Raw genomic sequence first — 17280 nt, forward strand, 5'->3', positions numbered from 1 at the left:
TCATGACAATCCCCCTAGCCACGTCCCCAAGGAGAATCCAAACATTCAGGCAGTGGTATTCATCTCCTCCAAAAGCAGGTCTTTTGTAAAGCTAATGGGTCTTCATTCCCTATTCAAGACAAAGCCACCCCAAAATACTTTGCATTACAACAGGGAGCAATATATTGACCCAGTTCGCATATGGGTCAAGCCATGGGTTGTTTATCATGACGTCCAAAGCTGGAACTCTGGGCTGTTCATCCTTCAACTACCTGGAGTTCTGGATTTGGCCATCATGATAAACAACCCAGGGACAGAGCATCTCTGGGTTGTTTATCGCAGTGGGAGTACGGGAACCAGGACTCCCGCTTGCTCCCACTCGTCTTCTCAACCACCCATGATTTATTAACTGGGGGTTGTTATGACATGCAAACCAGGCCAGTGTTGCTGGGAAAATTCATTTCCCCCAGCTACAGGGAGGATTGCAGCTTAAGCACAGAGAAGTCAGGAGGGGACAGATACATCAGCATCGCTGCTAATAAAAAAGTGTCTGCATGGCACTCCTGCACGCCAGGTTCCACTACATCACAGATTCCATGTTTCACATACCACATCTTGGACGCTGCCCATTCCTCCTTGTTCCAGGGAGTTCCTGGCCCTTGGTGTCCACACACCAACACTCTCCATCCAGCTGCCACTGCGTTGGCTTATAGGCTCCGTTATCATCACACAACGGCCTATAATTCTGTTTGAAACGAATGGCAGTGAATCTCTCTGTTTCGCACTTGGAGGGGCCTGAGAAAGAATAGCAAGGGAAACACTGAAGTAATGGAGACCATTTTCATTCCCTTCTATGTTTGTCCAACACTGTGATCCTGCATGAGGGTGCAGAAAATGGCTTCAGTCAGCAGTGGACTTAAGCAACATCCAGTGCAACAGAAGACAGAACTTCCTAACGCATTTGTCACTTGTAAGCCTGTTGCAACTCGCCACGGTTACGTTAGGCGCTGAGTAAGACTATAGAAGCAGCGCTCTTGTGCCACAGTAGCTGAAAGACCTTCAGATAGACACGGCAGTTCTAATTCCACCCCAGGACAGATGCCCTCTCTACCCACTTATTTACTAAATAATTATTTTCATGGTATTCATGTTGGGTACTGGTGGCTATTGCCAAATGCAGTCGTGCTATCCTGTATATAAAGATGAGATTCCATTGGGTCCTTTCATCACCTGTTCCCTACTGGGCTGGTGGACTGCAGTCACTCTCTGGCCATCTGCAGTGGTAGCGCTGAAATGCAGCACTAATCCAGCCCAGTGGCAGCTCTACAGCTTGGAGGCCGTGAACTCTCTTATGTGCTCCTCTTCAGTTCTCCTTGTAAAATTAGCGTAGCAGCCCCTTGGGATGGCTGGACCCATTTACAGACCTTGAGGCCCCAGGAAATGCCTGATCTCATGGCCATCTGGAGCAGGCCCTAATCACGCCAGTAACTCCTTGTGCCACTGTTCCAAGACCACCCCCACCCTCAAGCGCCTCATGTTTAGCCTGTTAACAGGGCCGGCCCTACCATTAGGCAGAATAAAGTGCTGCCTCAGGTGGAAAATGCTGGGAGGGGGAGAATGGCAGTAAGGCATTGGGAAAGTAGAGCTGTGTGTGCCACATGGCCTGCTTTGTACCCCCTAAGCTAGTCTGCAGCCCTCAGGTGTGGTGGAACATGCTGCCCCATCTAGAACCATTCAACTGCCAATCTAGGATGCTCATGACTCCTCTGTTACAGAGAACTGTCCTCTGTTTGAAGGACTTCCAAACTTTCCTCTATTTAAAGGGCCATCCTGTCCAAGTTTGAAGATGAAGAACCATAAGAAGGGAGAGCACAGCAGGGGACTTGAAAGATGCCTGTCCTCAGTTCACCTCAACAACAGACCAAGCAAGCAGGCACACGCGTCACCTGATCACAGTCTTCCACACTATGGTGAGATGTATTGTATTTGTATTTAAATGATACTAAGCTATGGTCCATGGGGTCACCAAGAGTCGTACACGACTTAACAACTGAACAACAAGAACAAAGCATTTCTAAATTTGCATTTATAGTTCGAAATAAGAAGGCGCACATTTCAAGCAAATCACTGTCCTCTTTTGTCCCCCTCTTTGGTGACACATTTCTTCTTTGGGGGGCAATTTAGAAGTGAACAGTCTATGCCATTTTGATTGGCTTCTGAATATGGAATGGAGAGAGGGGGAGGCGCCATCTTGTCCGTCAGCTCAGGGAGCAAAATATCTTGGACTGGCCTTGTTTGTTACCATGTTTTCCATGCCTTATGACTTCATGCTACGTACATCTGAATCTGCCAGATGTCGCCAGCTGTACTCCCAGAAAACGTCTCTGCAAGATCCTATACATGCTGGTTTCAGTAAAGGTGCGAACCGGCTCCAGTGATGCAAAAACTGTATCATAAACATTCTCAAGCAACATTTCCAGACCTGAGAGAGAAAACAGCAGTTTAGCACCAGAATCCTATACTGACAGACTTTTCTCTCTCTCACCCCGTTTCCTAATTTGACTGCACTAGATCTAAAACAAAAATCTGCAATCATGCATTTGAAATGTATCTGTGTAATTATAAAACAGGACAATTCTAAAATGTACATTCTGACACGTTCACATTCTGATCTTTTTGATAAAAGTATTTGATATGCGATAAATACCATAGGATTTGGCAGGCACCTACCTGTACCCTCTAGTTCCCGTCCTAGACTGTCAGCACAGTAACAGTATGCGGTGACCTCTGGGAACCAACTTCTGAAGGAACTAAATGTGAGGAACACTTCTGGGAATCTAAAAGTAAAATCAGCCCATTAGAAAGTGCACCATGTACTGTGACTCACTGCTGACGTCACAACCCCTCTCAGCACTATAGGAGCTACCCTTTGCACAACCACAAATATTGTTCAAAAAGAAAATAACATTGCATGACTCGATTTTTCCAGGACACAACTTGGATTGCTTACATGTGCTAATGACAACAAAAAGCCAGTTGTTCTGTGACTCAGCCCTAAGCAACAGTGCCCAACACAGACAGCCTGTTCACACATCATGACGTCCCACCATGGCTTAATTTACCAACAGCGCTGTTGCATTGTGCCGGACACCCACAGGCATCATTTTGCGTGGTGCTCATGGGCACCCAGCTTGCCATGACTTCTGTGTCTTGTGAACCCAGATGACAGGGGTTGTTTGAGGGTTAGACAACCCCCAAATAACCCTAAAACTAGCCATGGGTTATTTGATGGTTGTCTAACCCTCAAACAACCCCTGCTGTCTGGGTTTGCATGACACGGCAAGCTACGGGAAGCCAGATGCCCACGGGCACCATGCAAAACTGGTGCCCACGGGTGTCTGGCGCAATGCAACAGGTCCCATGGGTAAACTAAGCCATGGTGGGCTGTTGTGTCATGTAAAATTGGTTACAGTGTTGATAAGCAGAAGTGGTTGGTCACTTTGGTACAAATCCCATGAACAAGTCAGACTACTGACAATTGAATTGAACCATAGGTCATATCTGCGGTTTGCTTCTATTACATTATTGTTCATGTTACTCTCAGTGCTGGGGGAGGGCTCCTACTTGTGCTGCCTTATAAATATACTGATCTCTGCACCTGCATTTTCCATGAAGGGGACATTGTAGAATGTATGCATTGTATCTATATCAGTGGAGGCTGGTTGCTCCTATGTCAGTGGGGTAGAGAAGTTAGTCAGAACTCGGTTTCAGTCAGAACCCTTGGGGATAGAGTTCAGCACCTTGGATAGCTCCTTGAGAGTTCTGACTGGCTCTGACTGATACCCAGAGCAGATTCACCACCCCTCTGACATAGGAGCCACCAGCCTCCACTGATCTACATCTATATCAACATTGCCTTTCCTTCAACGAACTCGAGGTGGCCCCCATGCCGCCCCATTTAATATTCACAACAACCCTGTGGGTTAGGTTAGGTAAGGCTCATGGTCAGCCAGTGTGAACATCATGGCTGAGTGGGGATTTGGCTGGGGTGGCCATGTGTCCTCCTGTACAGAGGACAGTCCTCTATTTCTTTGTTTGTTGTTTGTTTGTTACATTTATGTTGTTGTTCAGTCGTTAAATCGTGTCCAACTCATCGTGACCCCATGGACCATAGCACGCCAGGCCTTCCTGTCCTCTGCTCTCTCCCGGAGTGTGCTCAAATTCATATTCATTGCATCGGTGATGCTATTTAGCCATCTCATCCACTGCCATCCCCTTCTCCTTTTGCCTTCAATCTTTCCCAGCATCAGGGTCTTTTCCAGGGAGTTTTCTTTTCGCATTAGGTGGCCAAAATATTTGAGCTTCAGCTTCAGGATCTGTTCTTCCAATGAGCACTCAGGGTTGATTTCCTTCAGGATTGACTGATTTGACCTCCTTGCAGTCCAGGGGACTCGTAAGAGTCTTCTCCAGCAACACAGTTCAAGGCATCAATTCTTCGGCGCTCAGCCTTCCTTATAGTCCAGCTCTCACAGCCATACATTACTACTGGGAAAACCATAGCTTTGATTATACGAACCTCTGTTGGCAAGGTGATGTCTCTGCTTCTTACTATGCTGTCTAGCTTTGCCATAGCTTTCCTCCCAAGGAGCAAGCGTCTTTTAATTTCATGGCTACAGTCACCGTCTGCGGTGATCTTGGAGCCCAAGAAAATAAAATCTGTCACTACTGCCATTTCTTCCCCTTCCATATGCCAGGAAGTGATGGGGCCAGATGCCATGATCTTTGTTTTTTTAATGTTGAGTTTCAAACCAGCTTTTGCACTCTCCTCTTTCACCCTCAACAAGAGGCTCTTTAGATCCTCTTCGCTTTCTGCCATTAGGGTGGTATTGTCTGCGTATCTGAGGTTGTTGATAATTCTCCCGGCAATCTTAATTCCAACCTGTGATTCATCCAACCCAGCGTTTCTCATGATGTACTCTGCATATAAATTAAATAAGCAGGGCGACAATATACAGCCTTGTCATACTCCTTTCCCAATTTTGAACCAATTGGTTGTTCCATGTCTGGTTCTTACTGTTGCTTCTTGTCCCTCATACAGGTTTCTCAGGAGACAGGTAAGATGGTCTGGTACTCCCATCTCTTTAAGAATTTGCCACAGTTTGTTGTGATCCACACAATCAAAGGCTTTAGCATAGTCAATGAAGCAGAAATAGACTTTTTCTGGAATTCTCTTGCTTTCTCCATGATCCAGCGAATGTTGGCGATTTGATCTCTAGTTCCTCTGCCTCTTCGAAACCCAGCTTGTACTACCAGTAGTTCTCAGTTCACATACTGCTGAAGCCTAGCTTGTAGAATTTTGAGCATAACCTTGCTGGCATGTGAAATAAGCGCAATTGTACGGTAGTTTGAACACTCTTTGGCATTGCCCTTCTTTGGAATAGGAATGTAAACTGACCTTTTCCAGTCTTGTGGCCACTGTTGAGTGTTCCAACTTTGTTGGCATATTGAGTGCAGCACTTTAACAGCATCATCTTTTAGGATTTTACATAGCTCAGCTGGAATACTGTCATCTCCACCAGCTTTGTTGTTAGTAATGCTTCCTAAGGCCCACTTGATTTCACTCTCTAGGATGTCCGGCTCAAGTTCAGTGACCACACTATCATGGCTATCAGGGACATTCAGATCTTTCCTGTATAGTTCTTCTGTGTATTCTTGCCACCTCTTCTTAATCTCATCTGCTTCTGTTAGGTCCCTGCCTTCTTTGTCCTTTATCACGCCCGTCTTTGCACAAAACCTTCCCTTGAGATCTCCGATTTTCTTGAAGAGATCTCTAGTCTTTCCCATTCTCTTGTTTTCCTCGATTTCTTTGCATTGTTCATTTAAGAAGGCCTTCTTGTCTCTCCTTGCTCTTCTCTGGAACTCTGCATTCAGTTGGATATATCTTCCCCTTTCTCCCTTGCTTTTCGCTTCCCTTCTTTCTTCAGCTACTTGTAAAGCCTCCTCAGACAGCCACTTTGATTTCTTGCATTTCTTTTTCTTTGGGATGGATTTCGTTGCTGCCTCCTGAACAATGTTCCGGACCTCCGTCCATAGTTCCTGAGGCACTCTGTCTATCAGGTCTAATCCCTGAAATCTATTCCTCACCTCCACTGTATATTCATCAGGGATATGATTTAGGTCATACCTGAATGGTTTAGTGGTTTTCCCTACGTTCTTCAATTTAAGCCGAAATTTCGCAACAAGAAGCTCATGATCTGAGCCACAGTCAGCTCCAGGTCTTGTTTTTACTGACTGTATAGAGCTTCTCCATCTTTGGCTGCAAAGTACATAATCAATCTGATTTCGATATTGACCGTCTGCTGATGTCCATGTGTAGAGTTGCCTCTTGTGCTGTTGGAAAAGAGTGTTGGCTATGATCAGCGTGTTCTCTTCGCAAAACTCTATGAGCCTTTGTCCTGCTTCATTTTGTACACCAAGGCCATGCTTGCCTGTTATCCCGGTGATTTCTTGACTTCCTACTTTAGCATTCCAATTCCCTATGATACTTTACTTTAGCATTCCAATCCCTACTTTAGCATTCCAATCCCTACTTTAGCATTCCAATCCCCTATGATGAAGAGGACATCTTTTTTTGGTGTTAGTTCTAGAAGGCATTGTAGGTCTTCATAGAACCAATCAACCTCAGCTTCTTCGGCATCAGTGGTTGGGGCATAGACTTGAATTTAGGGACGGCGGAGAATTCTGCCACGGATTTCAGTGAGGCCAAATGCACTGGCATTAGGCCCCCCGAAATCCGTGGCGGAACGGCCTGCCCCCCCGCTCTCTCCCCCTTCGGATTCCCCCCGGGACGAGGCTTACCTGGGGCGGATGTTCTGGACGGCGGCAGCTGGTCTTTTGACCGGCTGCTGTGGCCGCCATTTACATCTTGGTCTTTGCTGTGATAGGCTATGTAAGTCTTTACGTAGCCTATCACAGCTGGGCAAAAAAACAAACAAACAGCGTACGCAGATGGTGGTGGCTACGGTGGCCGCCATTTGCATTCCTTATTTTTTGCCGTTTTAGTCTACGTAAATATTTACGTAGACTATTACGGTGAATAAAAGGGGGAACACAAATAGCGTAGTGGGCGCTATTTGCGTTCTTTTTTTTGCCATTTTAGCCTACGTAAATATTTATGTAGGCTAAAACGGCGAGACTTATGCCGTTACGTAGGCTAAAACGGCGAGAAAAAAGACTTACGTAGCCTATCACGGATGCCTGGCTGGATGCAAATGGCGGCCGCTACAGCATCCGCACCAGCCAGTCCATGGTCGGAAATCCGGCTGCGGACGGCCCTGGCGGAGCAGAGCCGGCCGGTCAGGATTCCAGGAGGGGAGGACCGGATCGCCTTCCCCCTCTGTCGAGGATTCCGGGGGGAGGGATGGAGCGCCTCCCCCACCACCACGAACACAATCCGCGAAAAGGTAAATGACTTTCGTACATCCCTACTTGAATTACTGTGATGTTGAATGGTTTGCCTTGGATTCGTACTGAGAACATTCTATTGTTTTTGAGATTGTACCCCAGTGCTACTTTTCCCACCCTTTTGTTGACTATGAGTGCTACTCCATTTCTTCTAAGGGATTCTTGCCCACAGTAGTAGATATGATGGTCACCTGAATTAAATTCGCCCATGCTTGTCCATTTTAGTTCGCTGATTCCCAAGATGTCGATGTTCAATCTTGCCATCTCATGTTTGACCACCTCCAGCTTACCTTGATTCATTGATCTGACATTCCAGGTTCCTAAACAATATTGTTCTTTACAGCATTGGACTTTCTTTTCACCACCAGAAACATCCACAGCTGAGTGTCCTTTCGGCTTTGGCCCAGCCGCTTCACTCTTTCTGGCACTACTTGGAAATTCCCTCTGCTCTTCCCCAGTAGTATATTGGACACCTTCCGACCTGAGGGTCTCATCTTCCGGCGTCATATCTTTTAGCCTTGTGATACGTTCCATGGGGTTTTCTTGGCAAGAATACTGGAGTGGGTTGCCATTTCCTTCTCCAGTGGACCACATTTTGTCAGAACTCTCCACCATGACCTGTCCGTCTTGGGTGGCCCTGCACAGCACAGCTTATGGCTTCACTGAGTTACGCAACGCAAGCCCCTTTGCCACAACAAGGCAGTGATCCATGAAGGGGTTGTTACATTTATATCCCGCCTTTTTTCCTCCTTAAGGAACCCAAGGTGGAGTACATAATCCTCCTCCATTTTATCCTCACAACAAGAACCCCGTGGGTTGGGCTGAGAGTCTGTGACTGGCCCAAAGCCACCCAGTGAGCTTCCATTTATTTATTTGTTTCTTTGTTTCATTTCATTTCTAGACTGCCCAATAGCTGAAACTTTCTTCCATGGCTGAGTGAAGACTAGAAGCTGGATCTCCCGAGTCCTAGTCCAACACTCTAGCCACTACACCACACTGGTGTGGAGTCCTAGTCCACCACACTACACCTATTTGAAGGCATCCTCTATTTGAAGGGCTGTCCAGTCCAAGTTTGGTTTAAAAATAAAGAACCCTCAGAAGGAAGAGCCCAGGGGCCTTGAAGTTGCCACCTGTGATGAGCACCTGGACAGCAAACCAAGCAGGCAAACAGGTCGCCTGGTCACAGTCTTCCCCACTATGGTGGGAGATGTATTGCATTTCTATTAAATCATAGTACTTCTTTCTAAGCTTGCATCTATACATACAAATTAGCATATTCTAATTTCATGCAAACCTCTTTTTGCGTGGAGGGAAAGGTGGGGGAAATTAAGTCTTTCTGCATCGCTGGTGGAATGGTCCTGCTTCCAACTGTTGGAACGGCTGGTGCTGGTGACTGTTGAGGGAGAAGGAGCCTTGGAGGATACTTGGGGGCCACCACAAGAAAGGCTTCCACATGGTGGTGGCCCCATGTCTGGTTCACAACAAGCAAAAGCTGCTCACCATGTGGATTGCTCCTGTGGCAAGGAGACCAGTATGGTGTGGCTCCACACTATTAGGCAGAGTAGGGCAGCTTCCTCAGGCAGCAGATGATCGGGTGAGGGAAGCAGCAGCGAGGAAATAGAGGACAGAAATGTGTGTGCCCCACAGCCCTGTGTGTCCTAAGAGAGACCTGCTGCCCTCATGTATGTCACCCAACTGCCAGAACTGAAGTAAGTTTCCACTGTCAGACCAGTCAGCTTCTGCATATGGCAGGGCTGGGCAACCTGTGGCCTTCCAGATGTTGGAACCCTGCCTATTGGCCATTCTGGCAGGTGATACTGAGAGTTGGAGTCCAACAACATCTAGAGAACCAAAGGTTCCCCACCCTAGGTATATGAAACAGAGGGCGCCATTTTGTCTGCTTCCAGCAGACAAAATGTCCCAGGATTACACCCAACAATGTGGAACCACGGTCACCCAGAGGCATTTGCCATCACCTCCATGTGGTGGCTCTAAGACAAGAATACACCCTTGGCATGTTCTCGACGGTCCCTGTTATCACAACAACACAGCTATCACGTCTATCCGAGGTGTCAATAGATTCATTCTGTTGCGGTATTAGGAATCTCAAGAAGACCAGAAGAATGAGTTGCAGCTTGCCACTGAGAATTACAATCACCCATTCATTTCTCCATGCAAGATGGCAAACAGCCTTCATCTGTAACACCGACCACCTGCTTACTTGATCCTTGCCCATCTTGGCTCATTATGAGCTGCAGAGAGAGAATGGGTGAAGGAATCAGGGCGGTGGTGAACGCCTCCCTTGAGGAGGGAGTGATGCCATCAGCCCTCAAGGAGGCAGTGATAAGACCACTCTTAAAGAAGCCCTCCTTGGATCCCCAAGTTCTGAACAACTTTTGCTTGTCTCGAATCTGCCATTTTTGGGCAAGGTGACTGAGCAGGTGGTGGCAATGCAGTTGAGGGCACACTTGGAAGAAGCCAAATATCTAGATCCATTTCAGTCAGGCTTCAGGCCTGGGCATGGGACAGAAACGGCCTTGGTCGCCTTGGTGGATGATATGAGGAGGGCTCTGGATAGGGGTGAATGCTCCTTCCTTGTTCTCCTCGACCTCTCAGCAGCTTTTGATACCGTTGACCTCCTGGACCACCTGGAGGGGATGGGCATTGGAGATGCCGTATTGCAGTGGTTCCAGTCCTTCCTCTCTGGCAGGTACCACAGGTTAGCACTGGGAGAGGAGGTTTTGGACCCATGGCCACTCACTTGTGGGGTGCCACAGGGTCCCATCCTCTCCCCAATGCTATTTAACATCTATGTGAAGCCGCTGGGGGCTATCATCAGGAAGTTTGGGATGCAGTGTCACCAATATGCGGATGACACGCAGCTCTACCTCTCGTTCAAATCTTCACCAAGGTTGGCCGTAGAATCCCTGTCCAAATGTCTGGAGATGGTGAGTGGCTGGATGGGGAGGAATAAGCTGAAGCTGAACCCTGACAAGACCGAGGTACTTTTGGTAGGAGACAAGAGGAGGCTGGGGGATGTTGACCTGGTGTTGAATGGGGTATGGCTACCCTTGAAAGACCAGGTCCGCAGCCTGGGGTCATTTTAGGCTCCCAGCTGTCCATGGAGGCTCAGGTGTCAACTGTGAGCCAGACAGTGCTGTACCAACTCCATCTGATACAGCGGCTGCGCCCCTTCCTTCCCGATCATCTGCTCCCATTGGTAGTACATGCCCTGGTCTCCTCTCGTTTAGACTACTGTAATGTGCTCTACGTGGGGTTACCCTTGAAGACAGTTCGGAAGCTGCAGCTGGCACAGAACGTGGCAGCTCACCTGATTAAAGGCAGCCGCCGGTGGGATCACATCACTCCAGTGCTGAAGGAGTTGCACTGGTTACCAGTTGTTTTCCAGGCCAAATTCAAGGTGTTGGTTTTGACCTTTAAAACCCTATATGGTTCCGGCCCAGCCTATCTTAAGCAGCGCCTCCAGCAACACCAGACAGGCCGCTTAACAAGACCAGCCTCAGATGGCCTTCTCTCTGTCCCATCAGCCAGGACAGCTAGGCTGGTGAGGACGAAGGAGAGGGCCTTCTCTGTGGTGGCCCCTACTCTGTGGAATTCCCTCCCTAGGGAACTCCTCAACGCCCCCTCTTTAATGAGCTTCTGCCGCACATTAAAAATGTGGTTGTTCAGGCAGGCATTCGGTGTGGGTTAGGGTATTTTTTATGATGTTTTTAATGTAGAATTTTATTGTTTTAACTGTTTTGTTGTACATCGCCCAGAGTGGCAATTAATAAATTTAATAAATAAATAAATTTAATAAATAAACAAAGTGGTTCTTCCTTTCGCTCCCCCACATCTGCTTTCTGTCACTAATTAAGGCAGAGAAGAGCTGATGAAAGCCTCTTGAAAGTTGTTACCCTGAAAACCAGCACCACTCAATGGCTTTAAAGAAAAGTTTGGGCGGGTTTTTTTGAAGCGTATGACACAGACCAAATCAAAGTGCTTCAAAACTCCACAAAGATTATTCCCCCTTCCTCCCCAACCCCCTGTGGAAAGATGAAATGGGATTGAATCAGGTAACAGAAAACAGACAGACTGCATGGCTTTTTACTGAAGACTGTTGCACATAAACAGCAACCTTTTATGATGTAACTGCAAATGCTCCTCCCTGTGAAAAAGCTCCATGTGTGTAGAAAACTAACCTATCTGGCAAATAGGCTCTAAAGTAGCCTTCTTCCTGACTTGCTATTTTGAAAGTGCAGTGAAGCATTTAAACATTCAGTCCTTCTGCCTTCAGGCTGAAGTGTACAATCCAGCAACAGATGTAGCACATCCTGCTACTGTTCACAGGCATGGTCCAGCCAAAGTTAAGGGCTTTTCTATCCCATTGTTTTCAATGGGAGGGGGGACTTTTGCACATGCTTAGCTCTCTCCTACTGAAACTAATGTGGCTAAAATGCTTACAATTTGACTGGATCACGTCCTCGCATGTTTTCATACCAACTTTAAGACACAAATACACACACAGTCTCCAGCCCCAGAATGGCAACATATAAGGAAAGATAGTTGTGGGAACAAGGTAAAGGTAAAGGTGTCCCCAACCAGTCGTGTCCGACTCTAGGGTGCGGTGCTCATCCCCGTTTCTAAGCCGAAGAGCCAGCGCTGTCCGAAGACGCTTCCGTGGCCATGTGGCCGGCATGACTGAACACCGAGGTGCACGGAACGCTATTACCTTTCCCGCCGAGGCGGTACCTATTTATCTACTTGCAATTTCTTGCTTTCGAACTGCTAGGTTGGCAGGAGCTGGGACTGAAGACGGGAGCTCACTCCGTCACGCGGCATTCGGGTCTCGAACTGCTGACCTGCCGACCTTCTGGTCTGCAGTTCAGCGTCTTAACCACTAAGCCACCGCTTAGTGGGAACCGCTTAGTGGGAACAAGACAGTTCTGCAATTTGCTTCACCATGCATGAGAATCTGGGACAAACTAAATGTTCTGCCTAGCACGCATGGTGGAGTCTTGCGCGCTAGTGTTCTTTTCCTCTGTGTAAGTGCGTGCAGCCCTGATCAGTTCAGGACCACAGTGCTTGGGGGGGGACGACCCCCTGCCCATGTTTTTCATGAAATTCCACCACCACCACCCGGTGGAGTAAAAAAGGGGGGGAAACCACTCCATTGGGAGTATTTTTTTAACAAAAAAATTAATCCCCCTGTAAAGGGGGCTGGAATCTTGTGAAAAAAACATGGACGGGAGGAAGTCTATGGCATTCCTCCCGGAGTGTTGTGGCCCCGATCCGAATCAGGGCCCCACACACTTGCACCGAAGTAAAAATTTAGACAGAACATTTAGCTTGACCCTTTATTATTTATGTTATAGGTGGAGGGTTTCAGACGGCACAGGAACTAGGAAGCTGCCTTATACTGAGTCAGACTGCTGGCCCGTCTAGCCCAGTATTGTCGACACTGACTGGCAGCAGCGGCTCTCCAGCGTTTCAGGCAGGATTCCTTCCTAGCCCTACCTGGAGAAGCTGGGGATTGAAACTGGGACCTTTTGTATACAAAGCATGGGCTCTACCAAGGTGTGCAAGAGTCAGCTAGTGCTGCTGATGTGCCCGGCTGCCATGCCCCCCAGCATCTGCATGTTTAGTGCTCATGCAAACAGGGCTGTACACATCTCACCCTACGTGCACAGAAATCCTCCACGTAAGGAGAGACGCTGACCCAAACACAGGTCCTTCTCATGCGTGCCCAAAAGGCAAGGATCCATGGCCACGGAGCGAATGGCCTTGGAGTGGGGTGGGGCTGGACTGTATGGTCCCGTGCCCCCCCCCACAGCTTCCTTGAACGTCTGTGTATGGGAGTCATCTGAATGCCCTCTTCCACAATCGTGGAGCACATATGACAGGCCGGAGAAGGGAGAGCATGCACCTCAGCAGCCTCAGTGCTGAAACAGAGCCAGGGCTCACAGGGTCATGTATATGCCGGTGTATAAATGCGCACAGATATAACATGCACACAGAGAGAGAGAGAGATCAGCATAGCTGCCTGCCTTTCTGGGCTCTCCTTGAGGGCGTGGCTACAGAGACTGTCACAGCGAGCCCCTGCATTTCAAAACCCATCACTACACCCCCGAGCCAAAGAAAGGTGCCGAGTCCCTGGCTGTGCTTGCCTTCGCTAAGAGGATGCTGCAAGATGGGCTGGCAACACCCCCACCCACGGGAAGGATGGGGGGCACAGTCTCAGGGCTGAACTGCCTCATGGAGTCCTGCAAGCTAGCTCCAGGGAGGGTGGGAGGGACTTGCCTTTCTCCCTTTGCCCAACCTACTTGTATCACCATAGATTATTGTGCCGCCACCCCTGGCAAATAATTATTGTCACTGCACAACCACCTTCATTAGAGGCCCCCTCCGAGCTCTTTAATTTTTTGATTTGGGGGGGAAATACTGAAAGTAACCCAGAGCTTGTTTTAAAGATCGTTCTTCTCACCTCTGCAGCTTATACATTCAGATATGATCCTCACACAGATATGATCCTCACGCACCGCCCAATGGCTTACACAACATTGGCTGAGCAAGCCAAAAGGCAGCCTCCCCTAATTCTGACCCCACGCATGGGTTGTTTTGCTTGGACTAGACTGTGTTGATTGGAGATGCAAGTTTCATTCAGCCAGACCTTGTGGCACTGATGCTCTCCTGCCCTCTAGTGGCACAAATCAATGCTTTACACATTGTATGTGGTAGTGCATGAAAAGACAGAGTGAGGGTCATTTAGGGACAGTCGTTAAATGCAAAATAAATGAGGTGTCTCTTTAAAGCAGACTTCCCCAATCTGGCGTTCTCCAAATGTGTTGGACTGCAATTCCCATCTTCCCCAGCCAACATGAGGATGATGGGTGTTGCAGTCCAACACATACGGAGGGCGCCAGTTTGGGGAAGACTGCTTTAAATGTTGGTAAATATCAGCTGTATGGTGTGGCTGATCTGGATTGGGACCATGCCTACCGCTGTCCTAGGTGGTAATATTATTAATACAACTACTAATATTAATACTACTACTAATAATAATAAGCAATATTTAAATATAGGCGTCACTTCCCACAACAAAAAGCACTCTCAGACCAACACACACACACACACAGATCCATAATTAATATAACAGAAAAAAATAAACCAGTATAAGCCATAATCAACACAATGTAAATAAAAATTAACACCATAAAAACAAACCCTAAAAACAATACAGTACGCACTACACAGTATGAAACAATACAGTACAGAACAATACAATACAATACAATATATAATACACAAAATTTCCCCCTGTCACAGAAAGGATACACACCAAAAAGCAGCCTACAGCAGCTGGACCATAACAACTGTCCAAAGTTCTGGGAAAATAAGAACATCTTGGTATTCATGCAGAGCTTCCACCTCCCTCAAAGCATCCAGCTCCTCTCTAGACATGGAGAAAGCATGAGGGCTAGAACAACATCCCATATTTCTAACCAGTGGAACTAGCCAAAAGCATGTCTGTAAAAGCATGTGCCTACCTGTTAAAATGGTGGACGAGATCAAAGACCATCCTATCCGTTGTGTTGACAAACTTGCACTGGACTGGCAGAAATTCTCCGTCGGCAGAGCACTGGGGTGGGCTCTTTTCCCCAACACCGTGCAGAAGGCGGCGGTCTCGGATCTCACATTTCCCAGGGCCTGATGGGCAAACGCAAAACATTTGTGGTGATAACACCTTCAGATGTGGCCTCTCAGGGCTTGGGGGATGGAAAGATTCCTGCAGTACTTGACATATTTGAGCAGAACCAGCATAGTGGACAAGACACTGAGCTCTGAGGAGGGGTGTCAGCAGTTCAAAATGTGGCCTCTGCTACGAATGCACTCAATCGGTGGCCTTGCTCTCTAGTCCACCATTAGTAAAAATCTGATTGCTGGACACCAGGGTCACCGGCCATTCAGGAGTGGCACCACAACTATAGAATTCTCTTCCCAGGGACAGTTCCAGCTCCAGGTTCTGGAGGGACCTTGGATAAGACACCCTCAGTGCCCCCTGCCTCAGTGAGTCTGCCTTCTCACTGCCATTGTCACCAGCTGCTATGGTTCCTCCTCCTCCTCTTTCTCATGATGGCTCCTCCCAGTTGCTTGACAGCTAGAGAGCCAATGAGCAGACAGACAGTATCTTCTGCTCTGCCTCCTCAACACCACCACTGTCAGTCCAGAGCAAGGTGAACAAGCAGGTTGCAAGGGGGAGGGGGAGGGGCTCCCGGGGGCTCTTGTCAGTGGGCCCCTGCTGGGGCGTGGGTAGAGGTGTGAAAAAAATGAGTTCGAACTCTGGGGCAAAGCGACCATGTTATCCTTGAGTTCTTGGTTCTAAGGGAAGCAAAAGCCGAGTGTAGCCAAACACACACCCTGGGTTTTAGGAAAGCCGATTTTAACAAACTCAGAACAATGATCAGTAAGGTCCCAGGGCAAGCAACTCTGATGAGAATAGGATTCCAAGATGGGTGGGAGTTTTTAAAAAAGGAAATTCTCAAGGCACAATTACAAACAATTCCAACAAGAAGAAAGAGGTGGAAGACAACAGAAGAAGCCAATGTGGCTTTGCAAAAAGCTTAGGGATGACCTGAAAACAAAAAAGGACACGTAGAGGAAGTGGAAGGAAGGACAAGCAACAAAGGAAGAGTACAGGCAGGGAGCACAGAATTGCAGGGAAGGCTAAAGCTGAGAACGAGCTGAGGTTAGCGAGGGATGCTAAAAGCAACAAAAAGGCTTTCTTCGGCTACGTGCATAGTGAAAGGCAGAGGAAAGAAATGGTGGTTCAGCTATTAAATAAGGATGGCAAAATGATAACAGAGGACAAAGAAAAGGCAGAGGTGCTCAATTCCTACTGTGGCTCAGTCTTCTCCCAAAAGAGGGTCTATGACCCCCCTGGCAAAGGCGAAGTACAGGCTGAAGGGGCAAGACTGCAGCTTGAGATCGATAGGCATATGGTCAAGGAACCCCTAATTACTTTGAATGAGTTCAAATCTCCAGGGCCAGATGAACTGCACCCTAGAGTAATAAAGCAACTGGCAAAGAACTCTCAGAACCACTGTCTATTCTCTTTGAGAAATCATGGAGGATGGGTGAAGTGCCAGATGACTGGAGGAGGGCTAATGTGGTCCCTATCTTCAAAAAGGGTGAAAAGGAGGAACCTGGGAACTACAGACCAGTCAGTCTGACATCAATCCCTGGGGAAATTCTGGAGCAGATGATAAAGCAATCGATCCGTAAGCACCTTGAAAACAATGCAGTGATTACTCCAAGCCAACATGGATTTGTCAAGAACAAGTCCTGCCAGACGAATCTGATCTCATTTTTGGATCAAGTAACCTCCCTTGTGGACTGTGGGAATGCTGTGGACATAATATACCTCGACTTCAGCAAAGCTTTCGACAAAGTGCCCCATGATATCCTGATGAGCAAACTAGCTCAAAGTGGGCTAGATGAAACAACGATCCGGTGGATCCACAGTTGGCTACAGAATCAGACTCAAGTGTTTATCAGTGGGACCTTCTCAAACTGGGGAGAGGTAATGAGTGGGGTACCGCAGGGTTCAGTCCTGGGCCCAGTGCTCTTCAACATTTTTATTAATGACTTGGAAGAGGAGGTGCAGGGAATGCTGATCACATTTGCAGATGACACAAAATTGGGCGGGATAGCTAATACCCTGGAAAACAGAAACAGAATTCAGAGTGATCTTGATAGGCTGCAGCACTGGGCAGAAAACAACAGAATGAAATTTAACAGGGATAAATGCCAAGTTCTGCACCTAGGAAAAAGAAACCA

At 47.7% G+C, this 17280-nt stretch overlaps 1 protein-coding gene across 1 annotated transcript in view; it reads right to left on the reverse strand.

Annotated features, from left to right (window-relative positions):
- The window catches only part of TG (thyroglobulin), a 224933-nt gene that overhangs the window by 199044 nt on the left and 8609 nt on the right, over positions 1-17280 (reverse strand). Inside the window, exons 5-8 of the mRNA XM_084851439.1 lie at positions 14991-15150; positions 2710-2816; positions 2318-2461; positions 589-774 (exon numbers count right to left, since the gene is read on the reverse strand). Of these exons, the coding sequence (XP_084707565.1) occupies positions 589-774; positions 2318-2461; positions 2710-2816; positions 14991-15150 (597 nt within the window). The remainder of the gene's footprint in view (positions 1-588; positions 775-2317; positions 2462-2709; positions 2817-14990; positions 15151-17280) is intronic.

The sequence above is a fragment of the Heloderma suspectum genome, chromosome 4, assembly GCF_057233095.1.
Source record: "Heloderma suspectum isolate Gila_16-S chromosome 4, 16-S_ref, whole genome shotgun sequence".
In the NCBI taxonomy this organism is placed as follows: Eukaryota; Metazoa; Chordata; class Lepidosauria; order Squamata; family Helodermatidae; genus Heloderma; species Heloderma suspectum.